This window comes from Apus apus, chromosome 25, assembly GCF_020740795.1.
Source record: "Apus apus isolate bApuApu2 chromosome 25, bApuApu2.pri.cur, whole genome shotgun sequence".
In the NCBI taxonomy this organism is placed as follows: domain Eukaryota; kingdom Metazoa; phylum Chordata; class Aves; order Apodiformes; family Apodidae; genus Apus; species Apus apus.
In genome coordinates this window covers 1,982,780-1,995,399 of record NC_067306.1, presented here as the reverse complement: position 1 = coordinate 1,995,399, position 12,620 = coordinate 1,982,780, and the positions used below count along the sequence as shown (strand labels likewise).

The 12,620-nt window shown below is 56.2% G+C and overlaps 1 protein-coding gene across 1 annotated transcript in view; it reads left to right on the top strand.

The window, feature by feature from the left end:
- The window catches only part of SKAP1 (src kinase associated phosphoprotein 1), a 146,941-nt gene that overhangs the window by 125,933 nt on the left and 8,388 nt on the right, over positions 1 to 12,620 (top strand). Inside the window, exons 10-11 of the mRNA XM_051640436.1 lie at positions 3,580 to 3,642; positions 8,454 to 8,566. Coding sequence (XP_051496396.1) covers positions 3,580 to 3,642; positions 8,454 to 8,566 — 176 coding nt within the window. The remainder of the gene's footprint in view (positions 1 to 3,579; positions 3,643 to 8,453; positions 8,567 to 12,620) is intronic.

Here is a 12,620-nt window from a genome sequence, read left to right as displayed (position 1 = left end):
AGCTCCTGTCTTCAGCAGGGCTTGGGCAGCGTGGGCATCCTGGGGGCTTTGCTGCCACCCCAGGGGCTTTGCTGCCATCCTGGGGGTTCAGCCAAGCCTCCTGCACCAGGTGTCATGGCTGAGCTGAGCCAAGGCACAGGCAGGAGCTGTGGGACATCCAGGACACGGTGCAGGACACTGGCAGCTGAAGCAGAGCCACAGCTCTGCCCCGTGGGCAAGTTTCTCACCCCCTGCAGATCCCAGTTCCCTGCCAGGTTGAACGTAGGTGGTGGTGGCACGTTGCTGTAGAGTGTGTGAGTGGTGAGAAACCAGCTGCAAGGCTTGGAGGCAGGTAGGAGAGGTCTGCTCTGTCCCCACCTTGTCCCCCCCAGCCCTTTGCACCCCTGAGACCCCCCCAGCAAGAAAAGGGAAAGTCCTCATCCAAGCCAGGGGCTCCTCTGGGCCTGGCTGCCTCCCTCGTGTCCCGAGTAAAAAGACAGAAAGAGGGAGAGGGGGGAAAAAGAAAGGGGGGGGGGGAGATGAAGAGATAATTTCCTCAGCAAGTCATCGTCGTTAATGAAGTTTTACAAAAACAGATACAACCAAGGAAAAATAAAATTTCACAGGTGATAAATTTTTCCAATTTCCCTGGCAGAATTCGATAGGATTGTTAAATTAAGAGTGAAGGTGTCTGTTAGGAAGCAACGAGCAGTGATGGGTAATTTTATAGAGTGGAAAATTGAATCAAATTGCTACATTAAAACACAGCTCCTCTGAGAATCTGCCCAACGCCCGGGCTGCTCCAGCACTGCAGTGGGGTGCAGGGTGTGCCAGCCCCCCCCAGTTCTGCCCGGGGCTGGGGGCTGCCACGGGGCTCTGCACCCCAGGTTTGGGTGCCCAGAGCTGCCCCCAGGGATGGGCTGCCCCAGTAAAGGTGTTTTCTCAGGGGTGGTGTGGCCGAGGCTGTGATGGGGGAAGCAGCACAGCCCCCAGGAGATGCTTTTTTCAGTATTTCCTTCTGATTCATCACTATAAAATCCAGCTGTTGGCTGAGATCAAGGAGCCAGGCCCGGGAAGGCAGAGCAGCACTTCCAGACTCCAGTTGAAGCAGTACCTGGTTGCAACAGGGTGGAGGGGAGATTCTTGCACCCCCCACGGGCTCCATCCAGGAATTGCACAGCTGAAAATCCACATGAACTGAGCCTGGGGTCATCCCAGGGCATCTGCAGAGGCTGTGGCTGGTCCCGTGGAGATCCCAGGAGGTTTTCTTCTGTTCCTTCTGGAAATCCTCTGTCCATTGCAGCCCATCAGCTGGAAGAGCTCCCTGCAGGGCTGCCGGGCAGAGGAGGACCCAGAAGGGTTTTTCTCTGAGCACCATTGGCAAAAGGCACAGAGTGAGAGGCCAGCAGGGCAGAGGTTTTGGAAAGAAAGGGAAACTGAGGCACAGAGGAGACACGGGAGAGCACCTGGTCCCAGCCGAGCTGGTGGCTCAGGCAGGAGATGCCAACAGGGGGGTTGTGGCTTTGAGTTCTGGTTAGAATGAGCCCCGTTCCACCAAATCTGGGCTAAAACAGCCCAAAGTGGGATCGGGAGAGGGGGCTAGTAGATGTGACCCCCCCCCCATGAGCTGTGCCAGCAACGGGGAGCAGCTCTGCGGCCTCGGGGAAGCTCCCGGGACAGTGTGGAGGAAGAAGGATGGAAACGTCTCCCCGGGATCCTCGGGACCCGCGGGATCCGGCAGCTCCAGCCCCCCCCCCGGGGGCGGGATTCCCGCAGTTTTGCTCCTCTCGGGAACCCCGCGGCAGCTTTTTCCTCCACGGCTCTTCCCGCACCGGGAGCGGGTGTGCGGGTCGGGAGGGGCGGGACGGGCTCTGGGAAGAGGTTTCCTGAGGACAACCCGGCTGCGGGCTGGGAGCGGGGCTGCAGGATGCGGGAGGTGCCTGCGGGCTGGGAGCGGGGCTGCAGGATGCGGGAGGTGCCTGCGGGCTGGGAGCGGGGCCGCAGGATGCGGGAGGTGCCTGCGGGCTGGGAGCGGGGCTGCAGGATGCGGGAGGTGCCTGCGGGCTGGGAGCGGGGCTGCAGGATGCGGGAGGTGCCTGCGGGCTGGGAGCGGGGCTGCAGGATGCGGGAGGTGCCTGCGGGCTGGGAGCGGGGCTGCAGGATGCGGGAGGTGCCTGCGGGCTGGGAGCGGGGCTGCAGGATGCGGGAGGTGCCTGCGGGCTGGGAGCGGGGCTGCAGGATGCGGGATGGCTCCGGGCTTCCCGCGGCGCTGGGCTGGCTGCCCCAGCTCACGCCGAGATGGGATGAGGGAATTCAGTGCCTCTGGTTAAAGGAATCCAGGCAGGAAGGTCTGGGAGGTGTGCGTGGGAACGCAGGGACACATCTACCTTATCTCCCATCACTTTGACAAATGCAAAGAGCAGGCGAACAAACAGTTTCCATAATTTGTTTTAAAATCAATGCTAATGAGGTTCTGTCTCGTCAACAGCCAAGTTTTACAACCAAGTCTGATTTGTTTAGAACGGATTCTGAGTGCCACTTCACACCTAATTGGGGAGCAGCTGCTGTGACCCCCCCAGCTGGGGCTGCAGTTTGTACCTGGAGCTTGGAGCTGGTTGGCATTGACCCCTGGCAGAGACAGGCAGGGCTGGGGCTGCATCCCCGGGAAGCTCCAAGCCCTGTCATGGCTGGTGTGGGATCAGCAGAAGACCCAGGCTTGGTTTCTGCCACCTGTAAAGGTGACAGCAAAGCCACATCCCCTGAGATGCAGCAGGGACATCTGCCCGGGGATCCATCTGCCCGTGGTCCCCAACAGCCCTTTGCCAGCCACAGTGCACGAGGTGTTGAGGAGCAGTTTCGCTTTCTGGAATGTTTGTAAACCCGTTTTTATGTTTATTCTTGCATTAGGTTTCTTCTGGTCTCTCTGATTGCAGGAGGAGGCCTGGGCTGTGCTGGCAGCTCAGGCAGGTGCTGCACACCCAGCTTACCCAGCACCCAGAGCAGCTCAGGCTGGATGGGTGTGAAATAATTTTATTTAAACTTATTTCCATGCAGATCCTTGATCCTGGAAGCCTCTAGACACTTTCACAAGGCTTCCCCAGGACTTCCAACCCACTTAACCTTTTCCATGGCATCATTTCACATTATTTCCTTGCATCCCCTTTCCCAATCCCCCAGCACCATGCCAACCTGCCTGCCCTTCCCTGCCTCTTTCTCCTCCTTAATTCCTGCTCCTGTCTCCCATCCTTCCTCACATTCCTGTCCTGGCATTTCTCCTCAGTGTCTCCTTTTCTCTGGGCTCTGAGGCCTGTGCAGGAAGAGTCTCTTCCTATAGGGCACCCGGCAAAGTGCTGCCAAAATTTATGAGGCTATAATAAGTGATTTGTTTTTACCAGTGTTAACAACAATTCATATTTTTATGCAACACGTTTTAAAATATTATCTGTGACTTCCTCCCTTCCACTCTTCACAATTAAGCTGGGAATTTATTATTCTGACAGTTGGATGCACTGGCAGCCCTCTGCCTGCTGGGGCTTGGTGTAGCAGTAGCACTCACAGCCCTTGTCCTGACTTCTCTGCTCTGTTTTTCCCCCCCCTCAGATGAGGAGCTGGACCCCCCTTGCCTAGAGGACAGTGAGGATGCCAGGAGCAGACAGAGAAGTGGTAAGAACCCACCTTACTTTTGCCACCCCAAAGGAACTCAAGGGGATAGTGGGAGGGCTGAGTTTGGGTGCCCCATTGGTGGGGATGGAGGGGACTGCAGAGGATGGGAACGTCCCCAAGAGCAGAGTGATGGGTGACAGAGGAGACTCTGCAACCAGTAAAGCTCAGACAACTGGCACTCGGGGAGCTCTCCCTGCCTTCTCCACTCTACCAGCACAGCAGATGTCTCTTGTTTTCGGACAAGCACCCCATGGTGGGTGGAGAAGCCCCTCCTCTTGCCTGCTGAGATCTGTGTGCTGAAGAACCTCCCCATGAGGCACTCCCATCCCTGTCCCTCATCCCACCCTGGAACCAGCCCTCCCAGTGCAGCCCGAGGGGCTGGGGAGAGGCCCTGGGGCAGCACCAGCCTGGAGAGAGGGCAGGAAGGGACTCAGAGCCCAGAGGAAGCTGCCGCAGGGCGGGATCTCGGGGCGGGAAGCGGGAAGGATGCTCACCACCACCCCAGGAACCAGCACCGCCTGCCCGGAGCCTCCAGAGCCTGCCGTGGTCACCAGGGCCCCCACCCCTGCTTTTTCCTTAAGGACTCACACCATGGGATGGGAGCGGAAGGTCTGTTTCCTCCCTGCTCCCACCTGCTTCGTTTTCCATCGCCGCTTCCGCCCCGGCACAGGAAAGCAGCGCTCGTGTGCGAGCAGCCAGGGCTGGAGCAGCCAGGGGCTTCCTGCTGCCCCTCTTCCCATGGGAACACACCTCCTCCTGGCACAGCCCAGCTCAGAAGAGCTTCCCACATCATCTTCCTGCTTCAGAGCTCAGAGGAGACACAAGCACCCCAAGCATTGCTCAGGTGGTTTTTCCTCCCAGCTGTCCGAGAGCCCCCATTCCCAAGTAACAAGTGATAGCAAAAGAGGAAAAAAGGCCTCAAGTTGTGCCAGGGGAAGTTTAGATTGGATCTTAGGAATAAGTTCTGCACTAAAATAGTTGTCAGGCCCTGGAACAGGCTTCCCAGGGCAGTGGTGGAGTCACCATCCCTGGAGGGATTTCAAAGCCCTGTAGATGTGGGGCTGATAGTGGTGGCCTGGGCAGTGCTGGGTTAATGGTTGGACTCAATAATTTTAAAGGTGTTTTCCAACCTAAATGATTCTGTGATTCCCAGTGTGTCCAGAAATCCTTATCCAGCAGTTCCTTTGGCCAACACCAAACCCCCTTAGATGTTTCCTGGGCCTTTGTCCCCAGCCCAGGGGGACACTCATGCCCATTTCTACAGAAATCCTGGTAGCACAGACAGGGCTGAGTCCCAGCCACCTGCAGGGACCGGAGCAAGTCAGCATTCCTTCTCTCCTCCTGGATTTGTGGAGCTCATTTCCCACCCCCTGGCACAACAAGTGACTTGGGGATTGTGGCAGCTGCAGCTGGTACCAGCACCCAGAGCTCAGAAAAACCCCAGGTCCTGATCCTTACCAACCATCCTGTGCTCTTAACATGGTGCTGAACACTTGTCCAGGGAGGCTCCCTGGAAGGAAAGCAGGAGGAGCTGGGACGTGCACATGGACAGGCACGTTTTCCTTCGCCTTTCCCAGCGTGTCGCCGCCGGAGCCGCTTCCCTGCGGGTTTTCCAGCTGGAGGTGGGGGCCAGCTCCGTGGCAGGATGATGCCAACCATGTCATTGTGACCCTGCACTCCCAGGCCACCCCGAGGATGCTGGCTCTCGCCTGTCACAGCCCTGCCAGCCATTTAAACACCCTGCTCGTCCTCATTAGCATCTGCCCGGCAGTGGTAATTGTTGTTAATCGTTAGAACCGGTCCCGTTATTAGCATTGTCATGATTGCTCCAAGTCCTGTGTCTGTTTTTACACTAAATAATATATTAGGCTCTTGCTCCTGAAGTGCTGGGCTGCATTTAAAGAGGGAAAGGTTATCACAGCCCCGGGAACCCTCGTGCCTTTTGCCTGAGTAATTTGTGCTTCTGTCCAACTGGAGCAAGGACGAGGAAGAGACGCTGGGAGTCCTTGAGCAGGGGGTGGGGAGGGCCCAGTTCTTAATTAGACCAGGCGGCCGAGGCGCCAGATGAGCATTTGGCTAATGGAAAAACTCTTGTTTCTAATTTCCGAGAGCCACAAGGATGCTGGAGCAGCCCAGCAAATCCAGCTGAGAGCTTCAGGCTGCTCCTGCCAACACACCCATTTGCTCCCCTCAAGGCTGCTGAAATCCCGGCCTTCCGAGCTGACCGGGCTCCGGGGTCGCTGCTGCGGTGCCAGGGTCCCCAGCGAGTGCAAACACGGCCAGATCCCACCATTTAGAAGATCAAAAACATGTCACAGTCCCCCCGCGCTCGGCCTGGCAGGAGGTTTCACCCCAGCACATCCCCTGAGCTGCAGACGGTTGTCATTAGGCTTCAGCATCAACAGGATTCTGAAGCAACACGCCGGGAGCAAAGGGGCTGGGGAGGATCGTGCCTCTCCATGAGGGGGTCCTGCCTGGGGCTGCTCAGGCTGCAGAAGAAAATGATGCAGTTGTCACATTTGGCTGGTTTTCTGGATGACCCCAAGGCCCATAAACACGGGGAGCTCGTCCCACTTCCATCAGTGTAAATCAGATTTCAGTGTCTAGATGGGGCTTTGGAAACAAAACCTCTTCCCCTCCGAGCACATGTGGGAGGGAGCTGGGGTGCCTGGGAGCTGCAGGAGGCCTGGGATTGCTCCTCTGGATCCATCCCACATCCCATCCCACCTGGAGCCAGCAAGGCAGGAGGATCATGGACATCCACTGCTTGGTCTGGTGGGAGGTGTCCCTGCTCAGAGCAGGGAGGTTGGAACCTGATGATCTTACAGGTCCCTTCCAACCTTCACCATTCTGTGATTCTATATTTCCTCTGCCTCCAGTTCATAACCTCTGGCTCCTGCTCTTAGCACAAGCTTAAATAACTCAGTAGCTCCTTCTCCTCCTATTCCCTTCACAATCTTTTCCTCTCCACTCTCTGCTCCCCCTTTAATACTTTCCAAAGGATGCAGACCTACTTTTTTTTTTTTTTCCCTTCCCAGCCTTTCTATTTAAGTTCCCCAAGTCCCTGAGTCATTCCACTTGCTCCCTGCTGTGCCATTATCCCTCTCTGTAATGTCCTTTCTCATATTTAGGTGATCAAATCTGGGCACAGCACACTCCAGATGCACCCTTATCGCTCCGTCCCTTCTACCATATTAGAAACATTTCCTCCAACATGTGCTGGATATTTTCTGTTTATGCTTCCTGGGCTCGGTGCAGCCACATGGCAGAGCAACCCGGATCACTGGTACAGCCCCACTGCTCCAGTCCCTCCCCCCCTGCAAAATGTCATTTTACAGGGTTTAATTATCCATGGGGGTCACATCATGGAGTTGTCCGTGTCGTGACATCTGGAGTCACCCCCGCTTTGGTGCTGTGCCATCAGAGCAGCCTCCTGCCTGAAGCTTCTGGCTCAGGGGCACGTTTTAACTCTTGTCTTGTGTGCTTAGAAACTGGGAATGTGGGGGTTTTGGGGAGTGCGGGTTTTGGGTTTTTTTATGCTGTGAAGGGTCTGTTGGATGCGCCACTTCCCCAGGCTGCAGATTGGGCAGGGCAGCAGCTCCTCCCATTGTGGGGCTCGGTGAGACCTTGGCACCAGGTCCCACCACAGGGCAGGACCAGGGCTTTCTGCCCCCGTGGCAGGGACCCTTCATGGAGGGTCTGGTCTCTGAGTCAGATTTTGGGAGGGGAAATGCCATTCTGAGATGGAGAAGGTGGAAATGTTTTGTTCTGGAAATGCTGCTGTGATGTTTTCCAAAAAACCCACACAGACATTGAGCCCAGGGCAGTCCCAGCCTTGGCACCTTTTGCCAACAGCCTCCTCAGCCCAAACCTGCAGCTTTCTGCAAACAGATCATTTGCCTCCTTCCAAAGGAAAAAAAAAAAGGGAAAAAAGAGTTTTCTGGCTCACATTCCCTTCTCTTTCTGCAGCAGCCTGTGATCCCAGGCATCGAGCAAAGCCTTCCCAGGCTCCCACCTTGATGGGAATATTGAGCCCTGAGCCATCAGGTTTTATCATCCCATAAGGTTTTGGGACCTACTCTGACCATCCAGGGAAGGTGAAGGTAGATGTTTGCTCCCTGTTCTTTCACCATCCCTATTCCTGCTCCAGAATCTCCTGGTCAAGCTGTTTGCTTGCTGAGCAGGTCCTGCTCCATCCACTGCAATCCTCTGCTTGGCTTCTTTAATTAATAAATAAACTTGGCTGTCACCTTCCCCAGCAGCATCCTCCCAGGGGCCCTGTGCAAATACTAGTGTTAATTAACAGTTTTCCTCTTCCTTGGCCTCTGTCATGGCCAATAATTTGCTGTCACCATGGCAGGGACACTGCCCAGCAGAGCTGGCTCTCATGCCACGTGTCCCCTCCTTGACCAAGTTCTGGATGTCCACCTTGGCTTGAGGCTGAGGAGATGGGAGGCCTGGGGATGAGGGATGGGAGCTTTGGTTCCCTTTGTGGTTTGTGGTAAACAGCTTTAATTCAGGGTTTTCTGAACTAGCATTTCAAACAGCTGTAATTTGGGGTTTTCTGAACTAGCAGCAGTTATCAACATGTTTATGTGTATTTACTGAGAGTTACTGCATTTATTTATTGACCAGCCCTTTTTTCCTTGCAGCACCTCTTTGGCCTCTGCCTTTTAATTAAAATGCAAACCAAATAACACCAACGTTTCCTTCCTTCCCCTAACAAATACCAGCCCCTCTCCCCTGACCACCCCAAAATCCCCCCATAGAATTCCCTGTCACTCTGACCTCTCTCTTTTAATTCACCCCAGGAGCTCCCCAGAGGGATTATGCTAATTACTACCAAGGCCTGTGGGACTGCAGCAGTGAGCACCCTGATGAGCTTGCCTTCCACCGTGGGGACCTCATCTACATCCTGAGCAAGGTAAGAGCCTCCATGGCAGCTCCAGCTTCACCATCACGGGCTTGGGGCTCGATTGCAAGGTCAAGAACTGATGAAATTGGTCAAATCAAGGATTTAGAAGGGGGACCCCATCGTCCCACCATTGTTTCATAAGATGGTTTAGTGGTTAGGGCTTGTAGGGTTGGACGTGATGATCTTGAAGGTCTTTTCCAACCTTGACGATTCTATGATTCTCTCCCGCTCCCCACTCCGTGACTGCCCCATCAATGTCCCTCCTGCCTTCACATTTCAAATGCCCCAAAGCAAGATTATTTGATTTTTAGTTCTTCCCTCCCCCCCTCTCCCCTTTAATGCTCTAATGGAGTCTGAACGTGCTGTTGCTCAGGTACCCCAGGGGTAATCGAGTTGCTCAGCCGGGTGTGACCGGGGCTCCCTCCGGCAAGTGCAGGCAGGTGAACACATTCAGTGCTTGCATGAAGGGGGTCGAGCAGAGTCACCAGGACCTGTGACCCTCTTCTGCCCTGCATGTCCCCTCGAGGCTCTGCCCTGGCTCCCGCTGGTCCCTGCTGGCCCGTGGTGGCTGTGGCTGGCAGCGGGTAGCTGGGGGGGTGGTGGTTTGTGGCTGATGTTCTGAAATGGCCTTGACGCCCTCATCTGGCACGGAAGGGTGATGTGTGGGGCTGCATTTCATTGCTGGTGTTTTGCAGCGTCTTGGGGGGGCTGTGCTTTGGCTGGCAATGATGATCTTGGAGGGTCTGCATGGTGTGGGTGGTGTTTAGCCATGTGCTTTGCACCCCGGCCTGGCACAGGAACGGCAGTGAAGCTGGGGGGCTGTGCTTTGGTTGGCAGCACACATCGCACCCCAGGGGCAGAGACAAACTTGGGGGGTTGCACGGTGCCCATGGTGTTCAGCAACGTGCTTGGCACCCCAGTCTGGCATGGGAAAGGTGATGAACTTGGGATTTGCGTTTTGCTGGCGGCGTTTTGCAACGTGCTCTGCACCCTGACCTGGCACAGGAATGGTGATGAACTTTGGGGGGCTGTGTTTTGGTTTGCAATGTGCTTTGCACCGCAAGGGCAGTGATGAACCTGGGGCCTGGGATGGTGTTTTGCAGCGCAGCTTCGAGTCTGGGCTTCACTATCCCGTTCTGGAATCCTCAGGATTCCCCCATCTGTGGCTGGAAGCGTTTTATGGCGGCATTTAACCACTCACTGTGTCCCGGCGATGGGGCTGATGTGCTCCGGGCACTGCCCTCGCAGCCACAGCTCCTCACCTCGTTCACTCAGGGATGTGACACCAGGAGCATCCCCCAACCACCCCCCGGGGGCGATTCCCACAGCCCCCGGTGCCCACACCAGCCGCCGGTGCCTCGGTCCGTCCCGGTGCCCGGGGCCAGGCTGGTCGGGTCCCTCCTCCCCTCCGCGCTCCAGCTCGGGGACACAGCTTGGCATCGCGGCGGGGTTTTCGTTCTCTTCAGTGGCTCCAGATTGCGACTCTTGTGCCGGCTTCCTCACACGGAACCGATCGGTCCTGAGAGCTTTTCCCCCGTAAATTACTTTGCGCGACGGATGCCGCCGAACGGAGACGGCGAAGGGGCCGGGGAGAGAGGGGAGGAGGAGGAGGAGGAAGGGGAGCCGGGAAAGAAAAGCGGGGGGGGGGGGGAGGGAAGGTGTTTGAAAAGCCTGTTCACTCAGCTGCATTTTAATTTCCTTTTCAATCTTGTCCCAATTAATTTCGCAGAATTAATCTCACAGAAGCAAACTCGGCAGCGCCGGGGCCGCCGCCGGAGCCGGGCGGTCGCTCTGTCTGCGCATGAAATAGGAGCTAATATAAAAATCCATCTGGTGTGTTTGGAACACACGCCGGCTGCTGCCCGGCTCCTCTCTTGACATTTCCAGCATCCGCAGCGGGGAAAAGTGATTTGGGGGTTAGTGGACATGAGGAGCTGGCGGGAGGGGGGGATGCACCGTCCTGCCCGGGGCAAGGGCAGCGTTGTCACCCATCGCAGGGGTCCCTTTCGTGCTGTGTCCCCTCTCCTGTGCCCGGGAGCCCGGGGAGAGCCGCTGCCAAGGGTGTTGTTTTTTTTTGTCATCCCCCCAAACCCAGGCAGGAGGGTCTTTATCACCCCCTCCCCGGTGCCACCGACGCTCGGTCGAACCCCGGTGCTGCGGGGATAAGGCGGCAGGGGGGGTCACAGGCGCGCAGCCCCTACCCCACCTCATCCCCCCCTCTTTGCAGGGACCCTCGAAAGGCACCTCCCCCGCCGGGTGCTGCCCAGCCCGGCTCACACACGGGGACACGGATGTGGGGAGGGGGATGTTGCCATCCAACCCCGGCACCGCGCCCCGTGTCCCCTGGCTGAGTGATTTGTACCTTATGATAATTATTTGAATGCAGCGCGACTTCCTATTTTAAGTGGGCTTAGTTGGATGTGACAAGCAGGCCATAAAACCGGATAAGTTAATTCTCTCAATTGCTTTCATTGAAAGCGGGGGGGGGGGAGCGAGGGAGAAGGGGGGGCCATATTCCCACACCCCGCACCCCGAGCGAAAGGCGTGTGGTGACATCTAGTGGCTTTTTTTTTTTCTTGGATTTGGGACCATCTGGCTTGCGGGGAGAGGCCACGGGGGCGGCCACGGCCCCCTCCCCGAGGTGTGCTGAGCCTCGTGGGTGATGGAGCACACGTGGAACGAGCCCGTCGGGGCTCAGCGCGCAGCTGCACCCCCGGGCCGGGGGGTTCAGCCCCCTCTGAGGTGGGGTGGGCTGCGGAGATGGGCTCCGGGGGCTCGGCGGTGTTCAGCTCCCATTAATAACCCCTCTGGGAAGCTCCGGAGTTGGGAGGGTTGGGGATGGGACGGCGGGGTCAGCTGGAAGGCAACGGTCACACACCGGTCAAATTCAAGCGAGAACCAACCCTCCTTCCCCCGCCGGGCCCGGCCCCCCCCCCCCCGGCGGGAGCCAATCGTCCAGAACAAGCCCCTGGCAGCCTCATTCCTCCCAGGTAATTTTTATAAATGAGGGGACACCCATGGCTGGAGAGGACAAAAGGGTGGCCGAGTGCGGGGGAGGCAGTGCTGCTGCTGCCCAGGACCCAGCCGGGCCCGATCCTGCATCCCAGCTCTTGCCCCATCCGTGTCCCTTGCTCCACTCCCATGTCCCTGATGCTGAGTCTCAAATTTTGCCTTATCCACAGGGACTCACCCACACATCCCCAGTCCTGCATCCCAGATTTTCCCCCATCCGCAAAGACTCACCCACATCTCCCTGGTGCTTCATCCCGAATTTTACCCCATCCATGGGGACTCACCCACATTTCCCTGATGCTGCACCCCAAATTTTACCCCAACCCCTCTGCTCTCACCCCCACACCAACGTCCTGCCCTCATGATGGGTGACCCCAATCCCCACGGGGCAGCAGTGGCCACAACAGGGACACATGGTGGTCCCTTCCCCATGGTACAGGTACCCCAGAACCCTAGGGGGCTGCTGGGACATTGCCCCCCAACCCATGAACTTCTCCTGGGCTGGCACACGGTTCCACTGGGGGGGGGGTAAGGTTGAAGGCATGATTTGCCCATTTATTTTGCACTGAATTTTATAATAAATGCTGCTAAAGACTTGGGCTTTGACAGAGGTAATAATAAATTCACTGTTAAAGACAGTAGTTTAATTCCTTATACCCTCCAATACTGCACAGAATAAACTATATTCATCACCCAGTAATTTTTTACCACATAAATCTTTAAAACGAACCGTTGTAGGCTGTTGAGGCTGAAATATTGTGAATTTATTAGATATGCCCATGTAGTATTGGATTCAGAGGTTTCCATTCGAATATATTAGAGGGGAAATTTGTGTCTTTAAGTGTGACAATCCTTCCATTTTCCAAAGCCAGCGCTGGAACCAGCAGCTCCTCCAGAGTCAACTCTGCCTTGATTAGACAGAGATTTAGTAACGAGCTCCTCACTGATGGGCCGGGGAGGTGGTTGGGGTGGTGGGACACACACACACATTTGCTGCCATGCCCTGTTTGAAATGGGTGGCAAATTTATTATATATATTTTTTTTTAAAAA